The following is a 20,542-nucleotide window of genomic DNA, read 5'->3' on the forward strand; positions in this document are numbered from 1 at the left end:
GTGCTGCCAGCGCGCTTCATGGTATAACAGCTTTCCCGCTGTTTAGCAGCGCTGGACACTCAAGACAGCGAGCGGCAGGACGTCAGGCAATTCAGGCGGGGACGAGAAGAACAGCGAGAAAGACAATGTCACTAAAGTAAGCTTACTTCCGTCAGCCGCAGATCGAGATTAGCAGGACTAGGCGAGGCACAATAAGGGTGATGAATACGATAACGAGAACTTCGGCACCAAGAGCTCCATCGACAGCTTCCTCCTTGCTTCAAGCCTTTGTCTTTTTATGCTTCTTCTCCTTCGGCGTCGCAACAGGCTTAGGCGCCGGGACTGGAGGCACCTTGGACTTCTTGGGTGATGGCTTGTCCTCTTCAGAGGTCTCAGAGCTCGAATCATCATCATCGCTCGCATCGTCCTCAGAGGTATCGGAACTCGGGACTATGGCTGCGGGCTGTCGAAGAAGTGTGTAAGTTCACGACGACACGGTAATCAAGATGGCCTACAATGATCGGCGAAGGGGTATCCGGGATGACAGCAGCAACAACGACGGGGCTCGTCACCGCGTCGCGGGCTTCATACACCTTCTTCTCAGCTTCATACCTGGCCTTGGCGGCTGCTTGCTTCTTTTCGTAGACCTGCAGGGGATGGCATCAGCGGGGCTCAAGCGAAGGCTTGCCACACTCACATCTCTCTGGGGTGGTGTCATCTCGGACCACTGTTTCGAGATGTGATTTAGCAGTTCGTGCTGGGTCATATTCGGGTGCTTGCTCTTGAGTTGAGAGCGAATCTCATTTTGGAAGAAGATGTAGGAAGAGGCGGGACGCTTGGGGGCATTAGGGTCCTTGGGCTTTTTCACCGAGCCACGTTTCTTCTTTTTGCTGTCTTCATCTGGATCCTGGGCCTCTGCTTTGCGCTTGCGTTCAGCCGGGGTCGCTGCAGCGGGGGAGGGAAGGGCAAAGAATTGTTTGGGGTCGGCAATGGCGGCGTTCAGCCCTGGAGGCATCATGTGAAGGGGCGCGGCACCGTTGAAGTTAACGTGGCCATGCGCAAGCATTTGGGAGAACTGGTCCGCAATAGCGGCACAGTTGCGCATAGTCTCAGCGACGGCGCCGAGGCTGCCGATGAGCTTGGCAAAAAGGGTGGAGAACGATGAGAACGCGACGAGGGCGGGATACGCGGCGACGAGGAAGACGACGACATACCTGAGTCTTCTGATACTCAAGGTGAGCGCCTTCGGGTACGTTGGACATTGTGGAGGAGGGGGCGCGACGCGACGCGAGGTATACTAGGAATGGGGATTGAGACCAGTTGTTGAGTTTGTAAGGTGGGCGTTGAGAGAAAACGCTAGGGACACTAGTAGGTTTGTTGATGCCCCTTATGTAGGGCTACTAAGGATTAGGTTCAAGCCACGTTACAGATCAATAGACTAGTCCAATTTATTATCTCACGTCATACGGCCTTGATGTGCGATGGGGCCGTTGCTTGACACAGCTGCGAATGGTGGTGCATTGGATCCATGGCATGCATCCAAACAAGATCGACCGAAAGGTCTCAAACCGATTTCAAGGCGTCGTGTGACTTGATCAACAAACGCACAAGGACACGGCTGTCGTGATCAGTGTTTGGCGAGGGCAGTTGGGGCGGAGATTGTGGCGGAGAGCGAAGCGGAGTGGGGCGGTCATAAGGTTGGATCGTGGAGGGGGCTGGACAACGCAGCGCCAGCTTTTGAAGGACGAATCGCCAGCCAAAGTGACCGCATAACGTGCATTCCGGTGGTGGCAGCGCTGTCCTATCTCACCGTGGCCTTTCTCCTCTCCCCGACTCGGATTGCACAAAAATAAGCCCGTGTAGTGTTACCATCATTGGCTAAGAGCGCGTGCGGAAAAAAGCAGACGACATATGGACATATATTCCAGTACTTCTCCGACTTGGTTGCAGCAGCAGCAACAGCAACAGGCCCAGCAGCAGCTCCAGTCATCCGACGCGCAATCTGCCCAGAGGCCCGCGTCTGCTGATTGGAAAGACAGCACGCTCGTCCCGAATGGCGGCGCTACATCCACGCCCGTCCAGGGAGGCATCGATTTGAGCGATTTCGGGTTGGGCGACTTATCGGGTGAGCCTCCATGCACCATCACTTGCCGCTCGAGTTTCCCTTCCCTCATCCTCCTCCATCAGTCCCGCAACCCTCCTCTTCGTCCCCCACGTCCTTCTATCCCTTTCCCCATAGCTACTTTCCCGTTCCTGGGCCCTACAATGCCATGGGATACGCCGCCGCCGCCGCCTGGCCGAACCAGCCAGGATCGGTCCCTTTATCTTCCTACTCCACACTGAACGGCGCGACCACTTCCACCATGGGATCTTCTCAGTCTACTCAGTCGTCGACTCCCCAGCAGACCATGATAGAGTGAGCGTCTCCCCTCATGTTTGGGGCCCAAATCCGCGACTCAATGTATGCTCTCTAGCCCTGCATTGACAACGATCAACACCTCCAACGCGACCTCCCAACCTTACGCGTCCTCGTCTAATATATCTCAATCCCAACCCTCTCCCCAACTTACCCAGCGTCCAGCACCGCAATACTCATACACACATATGCACCCATCCGCACTATCTTATGTTCATGCAGCGCAATTTTCAACCTCTCAGCAGCAATCTCAGCACCAGGGCACCCTCTCTCCCTTTGCCCTTCATTCGCCCTCCATGATGTCGGGAATTTCCCCGACGTCGTTCTACAGCAGCCCGGCGACGGTGACTGTTCCTGTGCAGAGTCGTAAGGAGCAATTTCTGTCGGCAATCAAACCATCTCTTTCACCAAAAAGCTTCTCTGGGGCTCGTGGAGTCCAACAGCTGGTAAATCAGATTGCGGAGTATGGAATAACACAAGTGGATGCGCAAACGCGATTGGATATTTTGACTAAAATCAGAGACAACGCAGGCAACCACTTCTTCCGAGCGTGGCTGGAGAATCCAACCGCAATGGAAATCGCTCGCGAGTGGTTGAAGGCGGGAGCCACCAATACGGACGATGATCAGTTGCAAGAGACCATCATGCCCTTGTTACACGTAAGTTTTCACATGCCCTCTTCCACCGTCAATGTTTTTTTGATCCGTTTTATCCTGTCACCGTGTGATGGTTTCGGTTCGGTCGATTGTTGCGCGGGTTCATCGCTTAGATAACAGATCGTTTGCCCTTCACATATGAATCTTTGGCAGCGTCCAAGGTAGGGAGGATCATACGGAAGTTGGGTAAAGATGCTTCGATCCCTGGTGAGTTTGACGTTCTGCACCTCCAGAAATCCTTCCCCACTATGAGAATCACCTACACGGCGAGCGTCATGAACGTGGCCCCTCGCGGGTGTCCTATCCTCGAATTGAAGTTTGTTCAGCTTGGAAATGAATTTTCTGTACCGTTCTGCGAAGACGTCATCGCAAATGTATCTAACTACAATGTCTGCCTACAATTGCGTTCTACAGCTGTCAAGGACATGGCATCAAACTTAGAACGTAAATGGCGCGAGAAATACGTGCCAGAGCATGAACGGGCGATGAACGTCGACGAAGATCCGCAGGGTGGGTCATGTCAGTCCGCTTCACCGCTAACATATCGATTGACCATGCCCGCATCCCCTCAGCGAGGAAGCGCAAAGCCGAACCACCTGCATCAAAGTTAGCGCAGCCGACGAAGAAGGCGGCTGTTTCATCGGCGTCATCTTCAAGACCAGTGGTGGTGAAGAAGGAGAGCAAAGCGGCGCCCCAGACCGTTAAGGACTCCAAGTCCGACTCATCGTTCTTCTCTGCGCCGAAGCCGAAGCCAAGGCTTCCTAGCTTCAAGAAGTCTCTAGCGCCTCCTCCATTGAAGAAAGAGCCAGATCCGAATATCGCGCAGCCATCCGCAGTGGATCCGTTCCAGGAGGCGCTCAAGGACATGGCCAAGGGACGCAAACCTTCGCCGGCGGCTGTGTCTTTTACTGCGAATCACAGTACCGCGACCGGGTCATCGACACAGACCCCAACGGGATTGACAAAGTCGGGCAAGAAGAAAAAGGTGGTGAAATGGGCCCCTGAGGGTCAGCTCGAGCTGGTGAAGCTCATCGAAAAAGCAATTTACGATGACGATCCCGTAGATGTCAGCTTCATTCACTTGCGCTCGATTTTTGGATTGTGCATTAATTACGTCTGGTTCCGGGTCGATACACAGGGTGTCCATTCTCTGCATAATGTGCGCGACCTCGACCGAGACGAAGGAGCCGCGCTGCACGCCCATTTGTTCGAAGAGTTAATTGACTGGTCCGAGCCCCAATGTAAGCTGTTTGAAATTCTAAAAGCCGGGCATGCGAAGCTCACAAAGGAACTTTCATACATCACAGCTATCCAGTTTTCGCCGAATTTAGACGTGCCCCCGCGAGGAGGAGAGAGTCAGGAAAAGACGACGCAGGAGCAGCGCGAGCTGACGGCGCTGGGCGCGATGTATTTGTCGCTGCAGCAGATACCTGAATCGCCAGCTGAACCAGCGACGCAGATACAGCCTGAACTGGTGGACGAGCACGTGCTCACCATGCTGGTGGGACCGGATGTTGATTCGCTCTTCTTCTCGACGCCTCGGGATCAGCCCGCAATGGGCGCATCAGTGTCGGACCTCGTCGACCAGCTCGCCAGCAACCCGTCGTCGACGCCTGGCATGACGAGCGCTAAGAGTGTTGTCGGCTTCGACCCGAACCTTATCGCTCAGGTGACCTCCATGGGAAATTTGCCCCCAGAGCAGCTGCAACATCTCGCGCAGCTTCTTGCACAGCAATCGGCCTTCTCCGGCGCCGCGCCGAGCGGCACGCAGGGCGACTACAGCGCCCCCGAAGGCGATCAAGACTGGGGCTCGGCGATGTCAACCAGCGACGGGTACGGTGGTGAATATGGGCTGTCAGCCGGAGACGAGCGACGGTGGGGCTCGGAGGGCGCTGGGCGCGGGGATCGGGGGCGTGGCGGTAGTGGCGGCGCGCGCGGCCGAGGCCGGGGCCGCCCGGACGGGCTTAGAGAGAGTAGAGCACGAATACCTTGCACCTTTTATGCACAAGGAAGGCGAGCATCCATCCATCCAGCCCGCATACCCGCATACCCAGCCCAGCCCCGAAGCTGATAAATCGCATTTGTTTGCGCACCACAGATGCAGATACGGCGATCAATGTGACTTCAGCCACGAGCCGCTCTCATACTGAGCGCAGCCTGGCGGCGCTGCTGCAGACGTCTGGCTCGGTCGCGTCACGGGCCTGACGCACGGCATTTTCTCCTGCATACGTACATACCTTTGTGCCCGGCGCGCGCATACCGCTTGCGGATGTGACGAATCGACGTATCTTATGATTGGCTATTGTTCCGGCATCTTGCTCTCTTGTCTTTTCACTTTCCTATCAGGGCGGCACGTTCGTGTTTGTGATCGCTGACGGTCCAAGTAGGCAGTTTCCCACAGACACACCCAAAACATCAAAACGCGGGGGGGGGGGGGGTCCAGACAGCCCTTGGACTGTTGATATTCGTCGGAGAATGGTCGGTGATGTACAGTACAGGTGTGAATAAATACGACGCCGATTAAACATATAACATCCTCTCCCCCCTCCGGCAGTGTTGTGGCAAGAAACAGTGCGTATATGTAAAATACAATATCTATGCAAAGCGAGAAGAGACCAGGATGGCGAACGACGACGAGAGCAGTAGACACGAGAAGGAGACAAACATATATGCAAAGGGGCGGGGGAGAATGGGGGTATGAGTTGTTTCTTCACCCTCCGCCCGCGGTCCGTCCGCGTTTTCGCGGCGGACGCTTGGCGGGAGGTGGCTGGTCCGAGGACGTCGCCGTCGTCGGCGACGCGGTATCTGTGTTGGCCGCTTTGCGCTTCAGCGACGTGTTGGACATCGAGGGTGTGGACGACGAGGCGGTGGGTGCGGGCGCAGCAGGAGGCGCGGTGGAGGTGCTGGGGCCCGCGACGGGCGTGGGTGGGTGGGCTTGCTGCGGCGTACCCTTTGGTTTGTCTGGCGATGGCGGTGGCGCAGATGAAGGCGGTGGCTGTTGAACCTGCTGTTGGGCCTGTGGATGAGCCTGCTGCTGCGCGTGATGTGCTTGGGAATGCTGATGCAGATGTTGTTGCGCCTGCTGGTGGACCTGCTGCTGTTGTTGATGAGCCTGCTGCTGCTGCTGTTGATGATGAGCCTGCTGCTGTTGCTGCTGTTGATGCACCGCCTGCTGCTGCTGCTGATGGGCCTGTTGCTGCAATTGCAGCGACGACGGGCCACTAGGATGGCCATCTAGCGGGCCAGGCATGCCCGAAGGCGTCGATCCATACACGGACTGGGACAGCGCTGACGTAGTGTGCGCGCCGTTGATCCCGTCCCCGTACTGGCTGGGAACGCCGATTGGCACAGTGCCGTAGACTGGGCCGTTCCCAGGGTTGTGCGAGTCGCGAATCTTCTGGGCGAACTGCTTCAGCGCGTCTGATGTCCCGCATCGATAGCGCCGACGGAGCGTGATTGATGTATCAGTGATGATGCGGGGGCGCAGAGGTGCTTATCAGCGTCATTGCGCACAGACGAGCCTTATCGTGATCGACGACTCACCCAATGGTCCAAGTGTGTTCTCCGTAGAGTATGTGATCAGGTCCGACATCTGCCCGACACTCTCCGCCAACTGCCATCCGCGAAGATCCACCCCATTTACGAACCCGATGCGATGCGATGCGAAATCGATTAACCGAGATGAAAACAATACAAAAAGACGGATCGACTCGTACCTCAAGACATCGCATCGTTGCTTGCGGGATGCCAAACGCGTTCACCGGCTCCGACGGGATCATCGCGCGCTCAAACAGGATCTTCGGCTCGTCCCACTTGTCCTCCTCCTTCAGTGCGCCGCTGCCCCCACCTCCACCCCCACCATTCATCGTCGGTGTCTGTGCGTTCCGTAGCCGTGGCGTCTTCGGTGGCTCGATGCGCTGACCTATGATCATGTCCAGCGAAATATGCTTCTCATACAAGTTCGAGTCGAATACTAAGCTGTTGATCTTCAGCGCGTAGCTCGGGTGCGTTGAAGACGCCTGGGCGGACGCGCCGTTGGCAAGGTGGTGCGGGATGACGAAAATGTGCGCGGTGAGAGGCCCACGGAGTGTCACGGTGTAACCGTTGGTGTATTTATACGACCAGACTGCTTGTATGCACTCCACGATCGCGTGGTTGTTTGATACGGGGCGTTCTCGCGCGCCGTCCAACGACAGCGTCATGGACTTCACGCCAGACTGGCTAGTGACGAGGAAGAATCGAGGCAGTATCGGCGTGCCTACCTCTGAACGCACAAATAAAAATTGATATGGAATTCGGGCCAGTTAGCTCGAGAAACGACGCACCGAACACTTTCGCCTCATTTTGCTGGTTGTCTTTCCACAACGTGAGTTTCATCGTCGCGGAGGGCAAGAAATACTCGTTCACGAGATCTTCCCAGTGTGTCAACTGCAGTTTTCTCGCATCTGAGTCCTACGTTCATCCGTTGAGCTATGGTAATATTGACGTTACAAGATAAAGAAAACGTACTTTTGAATGCTCAGCCAGCATACCGCTGAACTGTAACAGTCGCACGAGACCCTGGCCAACGCCTACAACGGGCGCCCTGAACAAAACGAAGAAGAAAAACTTTAATATGGTGTTCCATTGCGACATCTCGTCAGTTGAATCTAAACTCACGTTGGGACCGGCCTCATCTGAGCCTGGACCAGCTGCGGCACTCGCGCTCGCAACGCACTGCTCTCAGGCGGCGTCCCACCATTCTGGGGTGCAGGCCCCGATCCTGGTCCCGGTCGCATCATTGCCTGCATATGCACCGGCGCTTGTGCCCCCGGCATCTGCTGCTGTTGTTGGGACGGTCCCTGCGACTGAACCGACGGCGGGCGCTGAGGTTGCTGCTGCTGCTGCTGTTGCTGTTGTTGATGCTGTTGTTGTTGTTGCTGCTGGGGGTTGGGGGGGATGGCAAGCTGCGGATTGTGTTGCAGCTGTTGTGGCGGCGGCGCCCCGCCGATATTCGCAGGGCGGCCCTGCAGCAACATCGCGTTAGCGGGAAGCGAAGCGCTCGCGGGGAGGGGGGTGCGCGAAGGTCCCGCTTGCTGAGACGGCGGGCGGCCGGGAGGTGCGGGTTGGGGCTGTGACTGCGGACGGGAGGGGTGTGGGAGGTGGCCGTTCATCTGGTGCGGCGACATGTGGGAGCCGGGGTGCGGCTGGATGGACAGGGGCTGTTGCTGCAACGCGTGTTGTTGTTGTTGTTGCTGTTGCTGCTGCTGTTGCAGCTGCTGCAACTGCTGCTGCTGCTGCTGCTGTTGGTGTTGCTGCTGCTGCTGCTGTTGTTGTTGTTGCTGCTGCTGATGCTGATGCTGCTGTCGTTGGGGGGAAAGACCGAGTGGGCGCTGGTGTTGGGACGTGGGTGGTGGCGCGGCTCCGCCCTGTTGCTGTTGAGGCGGCGGCATGCCAAAAGACGCGCTGTACCCGTCGTCATTCTGATCCTGTGATGCCCGCATCGACGCGAATTGCTGCGCGGGCGTCATCTGGAAGTCGACGCGATTCGGGTTCACAGGGGCGCCCGCGGGCCCCCCACTGCCAGGAGCGGCGCCATTGCCCATCGCCTGAGTCATGTCGATGTGCTGGTGCTGATTCGGCGGGGTCGAGGATGGGCCAAACCCGAACTGGCCGGGCGCGCCGGGCATGCGATTGCCCGGATGCGGCATACCTGACGCGAAGGGCTGATTCGGGAAGTTCATGAACATCGCGTTCTCGGGGGGCGCGCGGTCGATCGCGCCCGCCATCGTCATGTTCCCCGCAGGGGCGTGCGCCTGCGAGTGCGCGCTGCGCGGGGAGGACGCGATGTGCGGCTGGGCGTGCGGATGTGGTCCAGCGAGGCCCATGGGATTTTGGAAGGAGTGCGGTGGAAGGGTGGGCTGCATCCCGCCCTGGTGCGGCTGACCGAGTGGGGACTGCTGCTGCGGTATCGCGCCCATCATGGGGGGCTGCCCGGAGGGGGCGCGCGCCATGCCCTGTGTCATGTTCTGAGGGATCCCGGGCATGCCTTGGGCGTGTCCCTGGCGCGGGAGACCCATTTGCGCGGCGGGAGACATGTGGCCAGCGATCTGCTGCTGATTGGGCTGTGGCGGGCGAAGGCTCATCGGGGGCTGCTGTTGGGCGGCTTGCCTGAGCTGGCCGGGCATGGCAGACTGGACGCTCATGCCGAGGCCACCCATGCCACCCATGCTCGGTGGGCCACCGTGCAGACCAACCATGGGGCCGCCAGGTTGACCCGTTGGCTGAGGCTGGGACGGGACGCGTCGAACAGGGACGCCAGAACCTGGCTGTTGCATCATGCCACCGGGAAAGCCGACGCCCTGGAGCTGAGCTGGACCGATCCCGTTGATGTGTGGGCCGGAGGGGCCGTTCGCCTGTGGGTTCATGCCTTGGGCATTCTGCTGGAGAAAGTGTTGGCGGCGGCGCTGTGTCTCTGCCTGCTGAAGCTGGAGCTGATAATTGCTGGTCGGGTTTCCAGACTGAAAGGCGATGTTAGGATTGATATTGGTGCCGTTTGGGAGAAGACCCATGTGTTGTGGCTGAGGTTGTGGCTGCTGAGCGGAGGGAGGTTGGAAAGGCGGCTGGGACATGTTGAGCATGTTCGGTGTGAGATGGGGCATTCCCTGGGGACGAATCATGTCTGGGCGGACATTCATTGGAGGCTGAAGGGAAGAGGGATGGAACTGGAAGGGAGGAGGATGGGCCAGGATGTGACGATGATGGAATTTTGGGCATGCAGTCGGGGATCCGACGAGGGCGACTGCAAAGAACGCGGACGAGGGCAGTGTGCGATGGCGACGACGATGGCGACGACGACGATGACGACGACGACGGGGGTGGGATGGAGCGGGTGTGAGTGGGAGGGAGAGACGAGGGGCGGTGCTGGGGCTGAGGCTGTCGAGAACGAGGCGGGCTCCAACGCTCTTCGATGGTCCACAAACTCACACGCCCTCCCAAGTTATTACCTAACAGTCCCGTCACACACGTCACACATCCCGCCGCCTCTCTCCCGTCCGCGTCTGCTCTCTCCCGCCCCATGGTTCGCCAGCTCAAGCACCACGAGCAGAAGCTCCTCAAGAAGGTCGACTTCCTCAACGTACGTCCCTTTTTTTTCGCTCCTTTTTACCCCAGTCCTCACCGAGTCCCTCAGTGGAAGCAAGATGCCAACGTCCGTGAAATTAAAGTCATGCGCAGGTACCACATCCAGGACCGGGAGGACTACCACAGGTCTGTCTACCCCCGCAACGCGCACACACGTCCGCTCGCTCACCCCGTCTGGCCCTAGATACAACAAGCTCTGCGGCTCGCTGAGGTCCCTGGCCCACCGCATCTCGCTGCTGCCCGCACAAGACCCGTTTCGGACGCGCATGGAGGGCCAGATCCTCTCCAAGCTCTTCGACATGGGCGTCCTCAACTCCCAGGCGAAGCTCAGCGACGTCGACAACAAGCTTACCGTCGCCGCCTTCTGTCGCCGCCGTCTCGCCGTCATCATGGTGATGGCCAAGATGGCCGAGACGGTCAGTGCGGTGCGCGATCATTTCCGCTTCTCCTTCCCAGTGCTTCTAGCTCACGCTCTCTCTCCGATTTTTTGCTGTGCATTTGTTCTTCCTATCTTGCCCTCCTTTTTTTTTTTTCTTTCTTGCTCACCTTCACAGGCCGTCAAGTTTGTCGAGCAAGGTCACGTCCGCGTCGGGCCAGACACGGTCACCGACCCTGCTTATCTCGTCACTCGGTACGTCAACCCCAGAACGCGTGAGCTTCTTCGCGTACTGATCCTGCTATCGATCGCTCGCTAGGCACATGGAGGACTTTGTGACGTGGGTCGACACATCGAAGCTCAAGCGGACGGTCATGACATACAATGACGAAGTGGGCCCTCTCTACTGCGCGACCTGTCGACATTGGCTGAACGAATATCTTTTTAGCTCGACGATTTCGATCTTCTGTGAGTCAAGTCGTGATAGGCCTCGTGTTGCGTTCAGGTGCTGTTCGGCGGGCCCAGGATCAGCGTATGTGTTGAATTGTGAAGATCTGCGCCGAGTGCACGACTGCACCCTTGACGCGCAGGCCTCGAAAAGTACTTTTATGACATGTTGTAGCCATAGCTGTAATACCGTATATTTCTCTGCAATGCCGGGGTATCTTGTTACTTCGCGATGCAGCGGGCGAGGTCGTCATGCACGTGCAAGCAGTTGTTTCCCCGAACTGGCAAGCGGTTGCTTGTTCTCCTCATCGCCACACTCGCCGTGTCCTCAGCCCGCCCAGCGGCACGACTGCCTTTCCCCCTTCCTCGACACCCTCCTTGCTTCCCGTCCCCGTCCTCGCTTTTCGTTTCATTCTCTCTCTCTCTTTCTCTCTATTGTGTGTTTCGTATAGATCATGGCCGAACACGGCGACGGGAACATCAAGGTCGTCGTCCGATGTCGCCCTCTCAACTCCCGCGGTTCGTCTTTTCCACATTCCGTTCTCCATGTATAAATCCCAACCTCCGTTCCATATCCCTGCCCCTTCCTCGTACCCCACCCCGCACACAATCCCGCCGCACGTCATGCATGCACCCATGATCGCACGGCGCAGAGCTCGCACGCGGCGCACGGCCCCTCATCCGCATGCAGGGCAACCAGACACTCCTTGATCCCCCTGAGGCCGGCTCGCAGCAGGAAAAGGCGTCCTCGGGCCGCGCGACGGAGCGCAAGACGATGGCATTCAGCTTCGACAAGAGCTACTGGTCCGCGGGCCCGCGCGACGAGCCCGGGTACTGCTCGCAGCAGACCCTGTTCGACGATCTCGGCAAGGAGCTGCTCGACCACGGCTTTGCGGGGTTCAATGCGTGTATTTTAGCTTGTGAGTGATTCGTTCGGCGATGTGAGCGCGGGCGTTAGTCGTGCGCTCGCGCGCACGTTCAGTAAATTGACTGGTCTTTTTTGGATGCGTAAAGATGGGCAAACTGGTACGCCTCGCAATGTGTTGGGATTTCAGTATGCGCTGACGCCGCTGACTGCTGCCAGGATCTGGAAAGTCTTACAGGTGCGTGGAATTACAAACTTCTCGTTCTCTATTCTCTGTGTACTCAAGCCCCCTACGATCTCGCGTGCCGTTCACAGTATGATGGGATGTCAGTCACTCAGTCACATGTCTCCGCATCGGATATAGGACATTGACCCACGGCGCGCATATCCAGACGGCCCTGACAAAGGCATCATCCCGCAGACATGCTCCGAGCTCTTCGTGCGCGTCGACGACAAGAAGGCGAAAGACCCGCTTTTGAGCTTCACTGTAGAGGTATCGTACATCGAGGTCAGACGGTCTCTCTTAACCTTCCCCATCAATTCTCCCTCTGCTGCGCTCCATCCCATCGCCACCTTCACCGTCATCTCCTGCTCACTACCTGGTTACCTATTGCACACCGCGCTTGTCGTGGCGCATACAGATATATAATGAGAAGGTGCGCGATCTGCTGAACCCGAAGAACACGGGGAACCTCCGTGTGCGCGAGCACCCGAGCCTTGGGCCATACGTCGAAGACCTGTCAAAGCTCGCAGTGAACAGTTACGAGGAGATGATGACGCTCATGGACGAGGGGAACAAAGCTAGAACGGTCGCGGCGACCAACATGAACGAAACGTACGAGCCTTTTCCCCTTTCGGTTCCCACAGACTCGCTCTCGCCCATCCAGTGCCCTCGAACACTGACTGCCCAGCTGGCTGGCTGTCCGACCAACTCGCTGACCCTGGATTGATACACCCAGCTCCTCGCGTTCTCACGCCGTCTTCACCCTCATTCTCACCATGAAGCGCCACGACGTCGACACTAACCTCGATACCGAGAAAGTGTCACGCATCAGGTACACGCGCGCCTCCCCTCTCCTTCTTTAATCTCGGCGCTCACGGCGACAGTGCAGCTTGGTCGATCTCGCCGGTTCGGAACGCGCCAATTCGACGGGCGCGACGGGCGCGCGACTCAAGGAGGGTGCAAACATCAACAAGTCGCTCACGACGCTCGGGAAAGTCATCGCCGCGCTGGCGATCGCGTCGAACAACGACGGGAAGAAGGGGAAGAAGAAGGGAGACGACTTCGTGCCGTACCGGGACTCGGTGCGCATATATCCCATCGTTCCCACATAAACGCTGCCATCTCACCCTCTCCTGCTCCTGCTCCCGCGTTGTATTTGATGTTCATCGTTCGCTCGCTTGGTCTTGGTAGGTGTTGACATGGCTGCTGAAAGATTCACTAGGAGGAAACTCGAAGACGGCCATGATCGCTGCAATCTCGCCGGCGGACTACGAGGAGACGCTGTCGACTCTGCGGTACGCCGACCAGGCGAAGAAGATTAAGAACAAGGCCGTCGTCAACGAGGACCCGAACGCGAAGCTGGTCCGCGAGCTGAAGGAGGAGCTGGAGATGCTCCGAGGTACGTCTTGCCTCCTCCCTATTTCTTCCCCTTGATCCCTTTCCTTCGATATGCCACGATCTGACTCTCACTTCCTCGCGCGCCTGCAGCGCGCGTCGCTGGCTCGACGAGCGAAGCGGTCTACGACCCTAAGATCCCGCCAGAGAAACAGAAGGTGACGTACCAGGCGAAGGACGGAACGATCAAGACGGTCACCAAGGCCGAGCTGCAGGAACAGCTCGAGACGAGCGAGAAGCTGATGCAGGGCCTGAACGAGACATGGGAGGAGAAGCTGCAGCGCACGCAGGAGGTGCAGAAGGAGCGCGAGAAGGCGCTCGAGGAGCTCGGTATCACCGTCGAGAAGAACAACGTCGGTGTGCACACGCCCAAAAAGGTGCGTTTTCGAGAACGTTTCGGCCGTTGGCGCTGCTTGTGTCGAGAGGGACCGATTGTCTGACGCCTGTCGCTGTAGATGCCGCATTTAGTGAACCTGGTATGTTTCGTCTCTTCTTTATAAAAGCTGTATGTGCATTGAACCAGATCTGTCGTGGGTAGAACGAAGGTATATCTCAAAACTACTCGACGCTCTCGAGGGCTCTTTTTCATCGTTTTTCTAGATCCCCTCATGAGCGAGTGCTTGATCTACCAGCTGAAGCCGGGGCGCACAGCCGTATGTGATTTCCTTCCATACACTCTGGGAGATGATCTTTGAGGACGGACTATTCCACGTAGGTCGGACGCATGGAAAGCGAAAAGCCGGTGCATATCCGCCTTAGTGGCGACAACATCCTAGAGGAGCACTGTTACTTCGAGAACACGGACGGGAAGGTGATGCTGCATTCGATAGGCGGCGGCGTCACGGTGCGTCTGACACAGATACCTCCTCAGTCCCGAGTCTAATCTTGTTCGCCCAGTTTCTAAATGGGAAACAAATAGCAGCTGGACAGGTATGGCCTTTCCCACTCACCGTGCGACGTGGCGTTCTGATCCCGGTATTCAGCCCTACAAACTGCGTTCCGGCTTCCGTATCATCATCGGTTTGTGGCGTATGTCCGACGTTTGTCCAACACTGACGTCGGCACCACGCTTCTAGGGGAGCACCATGTTTTCCGATTCAATAACCCCGAAGAGGTGCGCAAGCAGCGGGATCGGGCGACTATGAAGTCGAGTCTACAAACAAGCACGACAGCGTCCGACCTCGAGGGCCCTGGTGAGAACGGGACTCGGCCCCATTCGCCGACCGCGTCCTCTGCCGATATGGCCGACGTGGACTGGACGTTTGCAAAGCGCGAGGCGGCATTGGCGCGTCTGGGGCTCGACCCCGCACTCGACAGTCTTCCGGACGAGGACTTGAACAAGCTGTTTGAGAAAATCACCATCGTGAAGACGATGCGCGACCACAACTCGAAGCCGCGGCCTGAGAGCAGCTTGAGTCAGGCCGACGATATCTGGAGCGAGTCCGGCCGGCCGTTCTCGAGCGATGCTCTCACCGATGACACGAGCGTGGACGCGCTGCCGAGCCAGGGTAGCCCTGATGTCGACGGGTTGAAAGACGTGCAGAACCAGCTTGAGACGCAGAGGCAGGAGTTTGAGTCTCGGCTACAGGCGATCTCAGAGTCGACCGAGGCGGAGGACCTGAAGGAGGAGAAGGATCACATGCAGCACCAGCTGAAGCTCGTGCATATGCACATGAAACGGCTGTTGGATGCACGGGCGCGAGGTGAGGCAGACTCCGAAATGGAGGCATTCGAGCCGGTCATCTATTCGGCGAAGCAATTGCGCCTGATTCGGAACGTGCTGGACAAGTGGAGGGCTCACCGGTCCTTTTCCATGGCCGAAATTGTTTTGTCGAACGCTGTCCTGATGAAGGAGGCTAACGTGATCAGGTGAGATTGGTTCATTGATGGAGGTTGCCCCATGTTCATGATCTGCGCAGTAAGGAGCTCAAGAAGGACGTGTCATATAACTTCACAGTTGCATCGGGGGGATCTCTGGCAGCGCCGGCATCGTCCGTCAACACCATCGCAGGACTGGACGAGTTCGGGGATGTCGCCGACCCCGTTCTCGCATCTGCGACTCAGCCGTCGGTGGCCGTCAAGGTCCTGGACAAACGGCATAATGCCATCTACGTCTGGTCATTGGATCGTCTACATCAGCAGGTCCAGCGAATGCGTAACCTCACGACGTTCATCGACCGCCCTTCATACTCACAGCATTTCTCCTCCGAGGAGCCCTTCTACAATTCGCCTCCGCCAGAATATTCCTTCATTGGGAACGCTCTGATCTCCCTCGCACCTCTCTCGCGCCGCCTCTCGTCGACGTCGACGGTTCCTATATTCTGCCGTTACACTGCTGAAGCCATCGGGTCGTGTAGAGTGGACATTAAACTTGTTAACGTCGTCTTGCCTTCAAAACACAATGGTTCCTCATCCGCCTCCACTCGCTCTTCGTCACCCGTGCCAGGCACACTGCTCCCTGGCAGTAAAGTCAGCTTTTTCTTGACTGTCGACTCCGTCAAGGGCCTCTCGCCACATGATTTCTCTGCCATGCACCTCCAGGTCCGCCTGTCATCGTTTGTGGGATCGAGCCTGAAGTCCGAGGAGATCTTCCATTCCAATTCAGTCGATCTAAACTCGTCTTCTCCGTCCTCTCTCAAGTTCCGGCGCAGCTTTTCAATTGTAGTGACCTCTAAGGTTCTAACCTACATGAGACAGGAGTACGCGCCCGTCGAGTTCTTCGCCTCTTTACGCCCACAGTATCTGGAGCGAATGGAGCGGTGGGACGAGATGCGCGAACAGAAGGCGTACTTCCCCACGAGGTCTAACACTCCGGCGTCCGATACGAGATCCAGCAGTTCACAGCCTATGCGCCGTTCGGAAACGGACTTCGTTATGGAGCAGTCGCATGACGTGGTGGCATGGCTGCAGATTCGCGAGCTGGGACCTGATGGGCAATACGTTCCGGTCCCAGTCATCTCGCAAGGGAACCTAGACCCTGGCGCCTTCAACCTGCACCAAGGCCTGCAACGGCGCCTGGTTCTGACGCTTACATCTAATTCCGGCCGCCAACTTCCGTGGACGGAGATGGTTCGGATACGAGTAGGGAACGTCCGTCTTCTAGATACAAAGGGCCGACTACACGAGTCCTCGTCGAAGCCACTGGTGACTCTCCCGTTGCTGCAAGATCAGACCACCGAATTCAAGCCTGACGGCTCAGGCTTCTTATCTGCCGAGGCTCTGTGGGATTCTAGCGTACACGACTCGCTGTTGCTCAATCGAGTGACGCCGGCGTCTCAGCGCGTCCTATTGCAGGTCGCCTGGTCAATTGCCGTAGAAAGCTGCAGCGATCCTGTCCAATTTTCGATGGACATGGCTGTGATGATGCAGACACGAGACGCGCGCCCTCCGTCAAAAATCTATGCTATGCTAAGCTCTATGCGGATCTTGTCGAAGACCAGCAATGTGTTTCATGTCCGTCTTTCGCCTCCGTTGACTCGGTCGCCAAAAGACCTTTGGCGCTTAGACACGTCGGAGAAATACGTGCGAGGCGAGGAAGCGTTGGGCAGCTGGAAGCCGAGGGGACTATCGATTGTCGAAGATTATTCGAGGCTTGTGACTATGGAGCGCCGAGCGGCAGATGTTCAAGCCATCCGAGTGATTTTATCCAGTTCTGCTCACGGCGCCCAGATAACGCAATCCGGATCAGCTGCCATCTGGGGCTCAGAAGATCTGGTGCAGAAATCTTTGGACCTCTGGCAAAAACGGTTGGGACATCAAGGCGATGTTCGTTTCCATCTCTGTCTTGGGCATCTTCGTCCTGTATTGACTGTTGTTCTACAGATTGTACTGAGCCAAGAACCCGCTGACGCGAATGAACCGCATGGGCCGGCTTCGAGGGCTGCCAGTGACTCAATGGAACCTTTACAACTCGTCTCTAGCACCAAGCTCATGCCGCGGAGGTGAGCAATCTGAAACCATCTGTTTACAAGGAGAACTCATCAACCCGCACTCGCAGTGACGTTCCAACCAAAAAGGGACATCTCATGATTATGGTAGATGCAAATGAAGATATTTGGGAGAGGCGGTGGTTTGTTCTGCGAAGGTGCGTCACGGTGTCGGGGGAAAGCCGACCTTCTGACGCTCGTCCTCAATAGACCATATCTGCATATCTACATGCATTCAAACGAGCTGGAGGAAGTCAGTGTCATCAGCCTCGATGGTGTGAACGTGGAAAGTAATCAAGAGATGGAAGCACTCCTGGGGGTGAGCGGGCTCTCGCTCTCCTGCTATCTCCACAACTCACACGATGTCTGACAGAAACGATTTGCCTTCACCCTATTTACTTCGTCTAATTCGCACGCTCTCGCTGCGCCTAATCTGAAAGAAATGCAATCATGGACATCTAAGCTGGATCCTACGCGGTTGCCGTCTTGACACCACATTCCCTTCTCAGGTTTCTTCGTTGCTGTGGTCATATATACCGTACTTCTACTGGAGATATTGTCTATTTGACATGACATTTATACCCTCGTATTCACTCATTTATGTTGTTTAGATCTCATATTGCCTCATGTATGTCTGCAGACCAATCTAAGTACCAGTCATGACTTTACGACATATTATCATTCTTTTTCTTGGCACCTCGTCGACTACAGATTGAACTAAATAATATAGGCGAGCGTGATGATCTACATGTACAAGGCGTGGAGGGTGTAGACAGGGCGTATAAAAGGTCGTGAACCGTAAGTGTAAAGTAAACGTCAGCTCCGCAGCGAAAAGGATGGTGGAAACATTTTGCGTTCCAAAACGACCGAGTAGATCCTATATCTGCGAGTTAGTTTTGGGAGTGGAAGATGTCGCCGCATTTATTTTTTTGATATTGGCTGGGTTATGATCTCTAGCCTACGCCAGGGTGGAATGGCGTCTTCGGAGATGTGCTCCTGACCACCAAGCAGTACGCCGACACGCATTCCCGACAGAAGCTATCACAAGGCGTGAGAAATGAAGTCGTTGTATAGTTCGGATGCTCACATTGTGTGCCGCGTTGGAATGTTCGTACACGCCACCGAAAAAGGCGGAAGTCGCATCCTTTCCTATCATCGGTTTCAGGATGGAGCGCCCTCCAGGATGATCATCCAGGAAGTCGGTGACGTCGTGTATAAATCCGGACACGAGAGTGAGTGATTGTAATTTTGACTGCTCTTCGACTTGACGAAGGACTGGTCAATCTCCATATTTGAACACCGTGGCGATCGTGACTCACAACTTTCCCAGCTGATTATCGGCAGTTCGGTCGGATCCACAGGCTTTCGGAGTCCGTCTTGTTCCTTCTTCAGTCTTTTCAGTTCCATAGTCAACTTGCTCTTTCTGATTTCACCGTCCGGGAAAACTCGGAGGTGGGAGGCAAGACCCAAGTAAGAGCACACCGCGATGAACCATTTTGTCGGATCATACTGATACCACTTGATGGCATTTCGATAGTCCATCGGGAACTGGTGATGAAAATTGTGATACCCTTCCCCGAGAGTAACAAGAGCAGTGATAAAATGGTCCCTCGGGGACAGTTTGTCATCGAACGTCGTCTCCCCGAGCCAGTGCGCGATGGAATTGACACTAAAAACAGACTGTGATAGACGCATGATCGATGAGAAATCAGAGCCAAAATATGTGAACCACGAAAAGGGGAGCTGACATGATGCACGAAAGTTAATCTCAAGCAGCCCGCATAAAAGAAGCCTCCACGCCAATCGCTCCACAAGTAACCGGGGACGCATGTGGGGATAATTAGTCCGAAGAAGAACGCGATATAAAAATACCAGCGGTGTTGCCAAGTTACAACTCTGTTCCGCCTCAAGTCGCTTGTGTCTGCGGCGCCTGGTTTGACTCGAGGCCTGACCAGCATCCACCCGATATGAGTGTGCCAGAGGCCAAGATGTGCACCGTATGGGTCAAGGTCGGTATCGGTGTAACTGAGTGCAGCACGTCATCGTTCCCAGCAAAAGTCTCTAGTCATAACAAATACCAACCGGTGATGAGATCTGTGGCCCCGCGCCCACCATTGGATTGAGCCTTGAATGGCTGCTCCGCCCGCAATTGCGAGAAAATACTCCAGTGGCCGCGAAGCATTATACGATCGATGAGACCACAGGCGATGGTACCCTGCGAGAGGGATCTATAATTATCATTTCGATAAGAGGCTGGGAACTGACCAGCTGTGATTCCTGTGGACATGTTTGAACGACAAGATGACAGGTTCCAAGAAAGAACATACCAATCATATTGAACAGGTACAAGAATACACAAAACAGCAGGGTCCGGGAGTCTAACTTGGTCGTGCAAGAACCGTAGAAGGCAAGAAGAGGGATTAGAGTGACGACCGCAAGATTGAACCAGAGGATCTGTTTGATCCGGCGGCAAATTGCCTCAAACAGGATCTGGAGAAGCAGAAAGACATTCAGAGATCGGGCAGCCTGACGCAGGGAGAAGCAGACATGGCTCACCAACTGGGCTACTTCGCCTCGGAGGGACAACTGAGACCGCGGAGATAACTTTGGCAACTTGGGCTGCATCGTAGAGCGTCCAAGAGATCAAGGATAACGCGAACTTGTCGGAGGGAGAACGACGGAAGGGCAACACAAAGGGGGAGCAAGGACTCTGGTATAAATCACAAATACGCCTAACAGTTGCGAGAGCAGTCGAGGCTTGATTAGAGAGCTAGACCCGCATGCCGACGTCCATGACACACGTGCAGAAGCCTACCACCGGTTCCGAGGAGCGAAAGATAGCCAAGGATTGCACTGCGAATGAAGCATCCGTCGGCTCGTATCCGTGTATGCTCAGGGCGACTGTGTGGGTACAGACTGGCGGGAATTGGAGATAGGATGTTATGGAGCTTCTTTCTCCGGGAGTATTTACTTTGATGCAGTGCGGCTGTGGCCGTTACGCCACGGTGCTGGCCAGACATCAGTAGACTCTTCTGAAAAAATAAAAACCAGACACTATGAGCTCACGTTACCTGGTTTGCATTGCAGAATTATTTGAGCCTATCTGTTGACGGTATTCTACCCAGCCTTCCATAATG

At 56.1% G+C, this 20,542-nt stretch overlaps 6 protein-coding genes across 6 annotated transcripts; 3 read left to right on the plus strand and 3 right to left on the minus strand.

Annotated features, from left to right (window-relative positions):
* Positions 1-129: 129 nt before the first annotated feature.
* Positions 130-1,325, minus strand: HETIRDRAFT_439181 (uncharacterized protein). Its single transcript, XM_009545809.1, has 4 exons — positions 1,194-1,325; positions 677-1,117; positions 495-626; positions 130-442 (listed from the first exon to the last, which is right to left on the minus strand). The coding sequence occupies exons 1-4, from the start codon at positions 1,239-1,241 to the stop codon at positions 260-262; spliced, it is 804 nt and encodes a 267-aa protein (XP_009544104.1). The 5' UTR covers positions 1,242-1,325; the 3' UTR covers positions 130-259.
* Positions 1,326-1,890: 565 nt separating this feature from the next.
* HETIRDRAFT_416121 (uncharacterized protein) lies at positions 1,891-5,122 on the plus strand (the record flags this gene model as incomplete). Its single annotated transcript, XM_009545810.1, has 5 exons — positions 1,891-2,104; positions 2,167-2,395; positions 2,454-3,054; positions 3,165-3,570; positions 3,624-5,122. 5 exons carry the CDS (start codon positions 1,891-1,893, stop codon positions 5,120-5,122), a joined length of 2,949 nt encoding a protein of 982 aa, XP_009544105.1.
* A 359-nt stretch (positions 5,123-5,481) lies between these two features.
* On the minus strand, positions 5,482-7,613 carry HETIRDRAFT_473029 (uncharacterized protein). Its single transcript, XM_009545811.1, has 5 exons — positions 7,561-7,613; positions 7,377-7,503; positions 6,768-7,315; positions 6,595-6,664; positions 5,482-6,471 (listed from the first exon to the last, which is right to left on the minus strand). The coding sequence occupies exons 1-5, from the start codon at positions 7,579-7,581 to the stop codon at positions 5,762-5,764; spliced, it is 1,476 nt and encodes a 491-aa protein (XP_009544106.1). The 5' UTR covers positions 7,582-7,613; the 3' UTR covers positions 5,482-5,761.
* Positions 7,614-10,108: 2,495 nt separating this feature from the next.
* Positions 10,109-11,021, plus strand: HETIRDRAFT_312872 (uncharacterized protein; the record flags this gene model as incomplete). Its single annotated transcript, XM_009545812.1, has 6 exons — positions 10,109-10,168; positions 10,223-10,299; positions 10,358-10,598; positions 10,728-10,804; positions 10,869-10,941; positions 10,998-11,021. 6 exons carry the CDS (start codon positions 10,109-10,111, stop codon positions 11,019-11,021), a joined length of 552 nt encoding a protein of 183 aa, XP_009544107.1.
* Positions 11,022-11,451: 430 nt separating this feature from the next.
* Positions 11,452-18,151, plus strand: HETIRDRAFT_473032 (uncharacterized protein; the record flags this gene model as incomplete). Its single annotated transcript, XM_009545813.1, has 20 exons — positions 11,452-11,515; positions 11,650-11,916; positions 12,011-12,036; positions 12,226-12,369; positions 12,503-12,696; positions 12,821-12,916; positions 12,974-13,166; positions 13,276-13,483; positions 13,573-13,856; positions 13,935-13,959; positions 14,080-14,132; positions 14,195-14,323; positions 14,377-14,409; positions 14,463-14,499; positions 14,556-15,348; positions 15,399-17,244; positions 17,302-17,420; positions 17,477-17,563; positions 17,616-17,724; positions 17,779-18,151. The coding sequence occupies 20 exons, from the start codon at positions 11,452-11,454 to the stop codon at positions 17,893-17,895; spliced, it is 4,824 nt and encodes a 1,607-aa protein (XP_009544108.1). The 3' UTR covers positions 17,896-18,151.
* On the minus strand, positions 17,502-20,089 carry HETIRDRAFT_408509 (uncharacterized protein). The gene is made up of 10 exons (XM_009545814.1): positions 19,962-20,089; positions 19,733-19,895; positions 19,671-19,682; positions 19,488-19,620; positions 19,154-19,430; positions 18,725-19,085; positions 18,493-18,668; positions 17,779-18,443; positions 17,616-17,724; positions 17,502-17,563 (listed from the first exon to the last, which is right to left on the minus strand). Exons 1-8 carry the CDS (start codon positions 20,028-20,030, stop codon positions 18,327-18,329), a joined length of 1,308 nt encoding a protein of 435 aa, XP_009544109.1. The 5' UTR covers positions 20,031-20,089; the 3' UTR covers positions 17,502-17,563; positions 17,616-17,724; positions 17,779-18,326.
* Between the last annotated feature and the right edge of the window lie 453 nt (positions 20,090-20,542).

This window comes from Heterobasidion irregulare (genome assembly GCF_000320585.1).
Source record: "Heterobasidion irregulare TC 32-1 unplaced genomic scaffold scaffold_03, whole genome shotgun sequence".
NCBI classification, from domain to species: Eukaryota; Fungi; Basidiomycota; class Agaricomycetes; order Russulales; family Bondarzewiaceae; genus Heterobasidion; species Heterobasidion irregulare.

Excerpts from the sequence above, each read along its gene's own strand:
- HETIRDRAFT_439181 (XM_009545809.1), bottom strand. The coding sequence starts at position 1,241 with ATGTCCAACGTACCCGAAGGCGCTCACCTTGAGTATCAGAAGACTCAG. Across the intron at positions 627-676 it reads TGACACCACCCCAGAGAGAT|GTCTACGAAAAGAAGCAAGC; the intron begins GTGAGTGTGGCA and ends CATCCCCTGCAG. Across the intron at positions 443-494 it reads ATACCCCTTCGCCGATCATT|CCCGCAGCCATAGTCCCGAG; the intron begins GTAGGCCATCTT and ends CTTCTTCGACAG.
- HETIRDRAFT_473029 (XM_009545811.1), bottom strand. The coding sequence starts at position 7,581 with ATGCTGGCTGAGCATTCAAAA. Across the intron at positions 7,504-7,560 it reads TGCTGGCTGAGCATTCAAAA|GACTCAGATGCGAGAAAACT; the intron begins GTACGTTTTCTT and ends GGATGAACGTAG. Across the intron at positions 6,665-6,767 it reads CAACGATGCGATGTCTTGAG|TTGGCGGAGAGTGTCGGGCA; the intron begins GTACGAGTCGAT and ends CGCGGATGGCAG.
- HETIRDRAFT_408509 (XM_009545814.1), bottom strand. The coding sequence starts at position 20,030 with ATGCAGCCCAAGTTGCCAAAGTTATCTCCGCGGTCTCAGTTGTCCCTC. Across the intron at positions 19,896-19,961 it reads GAGGCGAAGTAGCCCAGTTG|ATCCTGTTTGAGGCAATTTG; the intron begins GTGAGCCATGTC and ends CTGCTTCTCCAG. Across the intron at positions 19,086-19,153 it reads GATTAACTTTCGTGCATCAT|TCTGTTTTTAGTGTCAATTC; the intron begins GTCAGCTCCCCT and ends CGTCTATCACAG.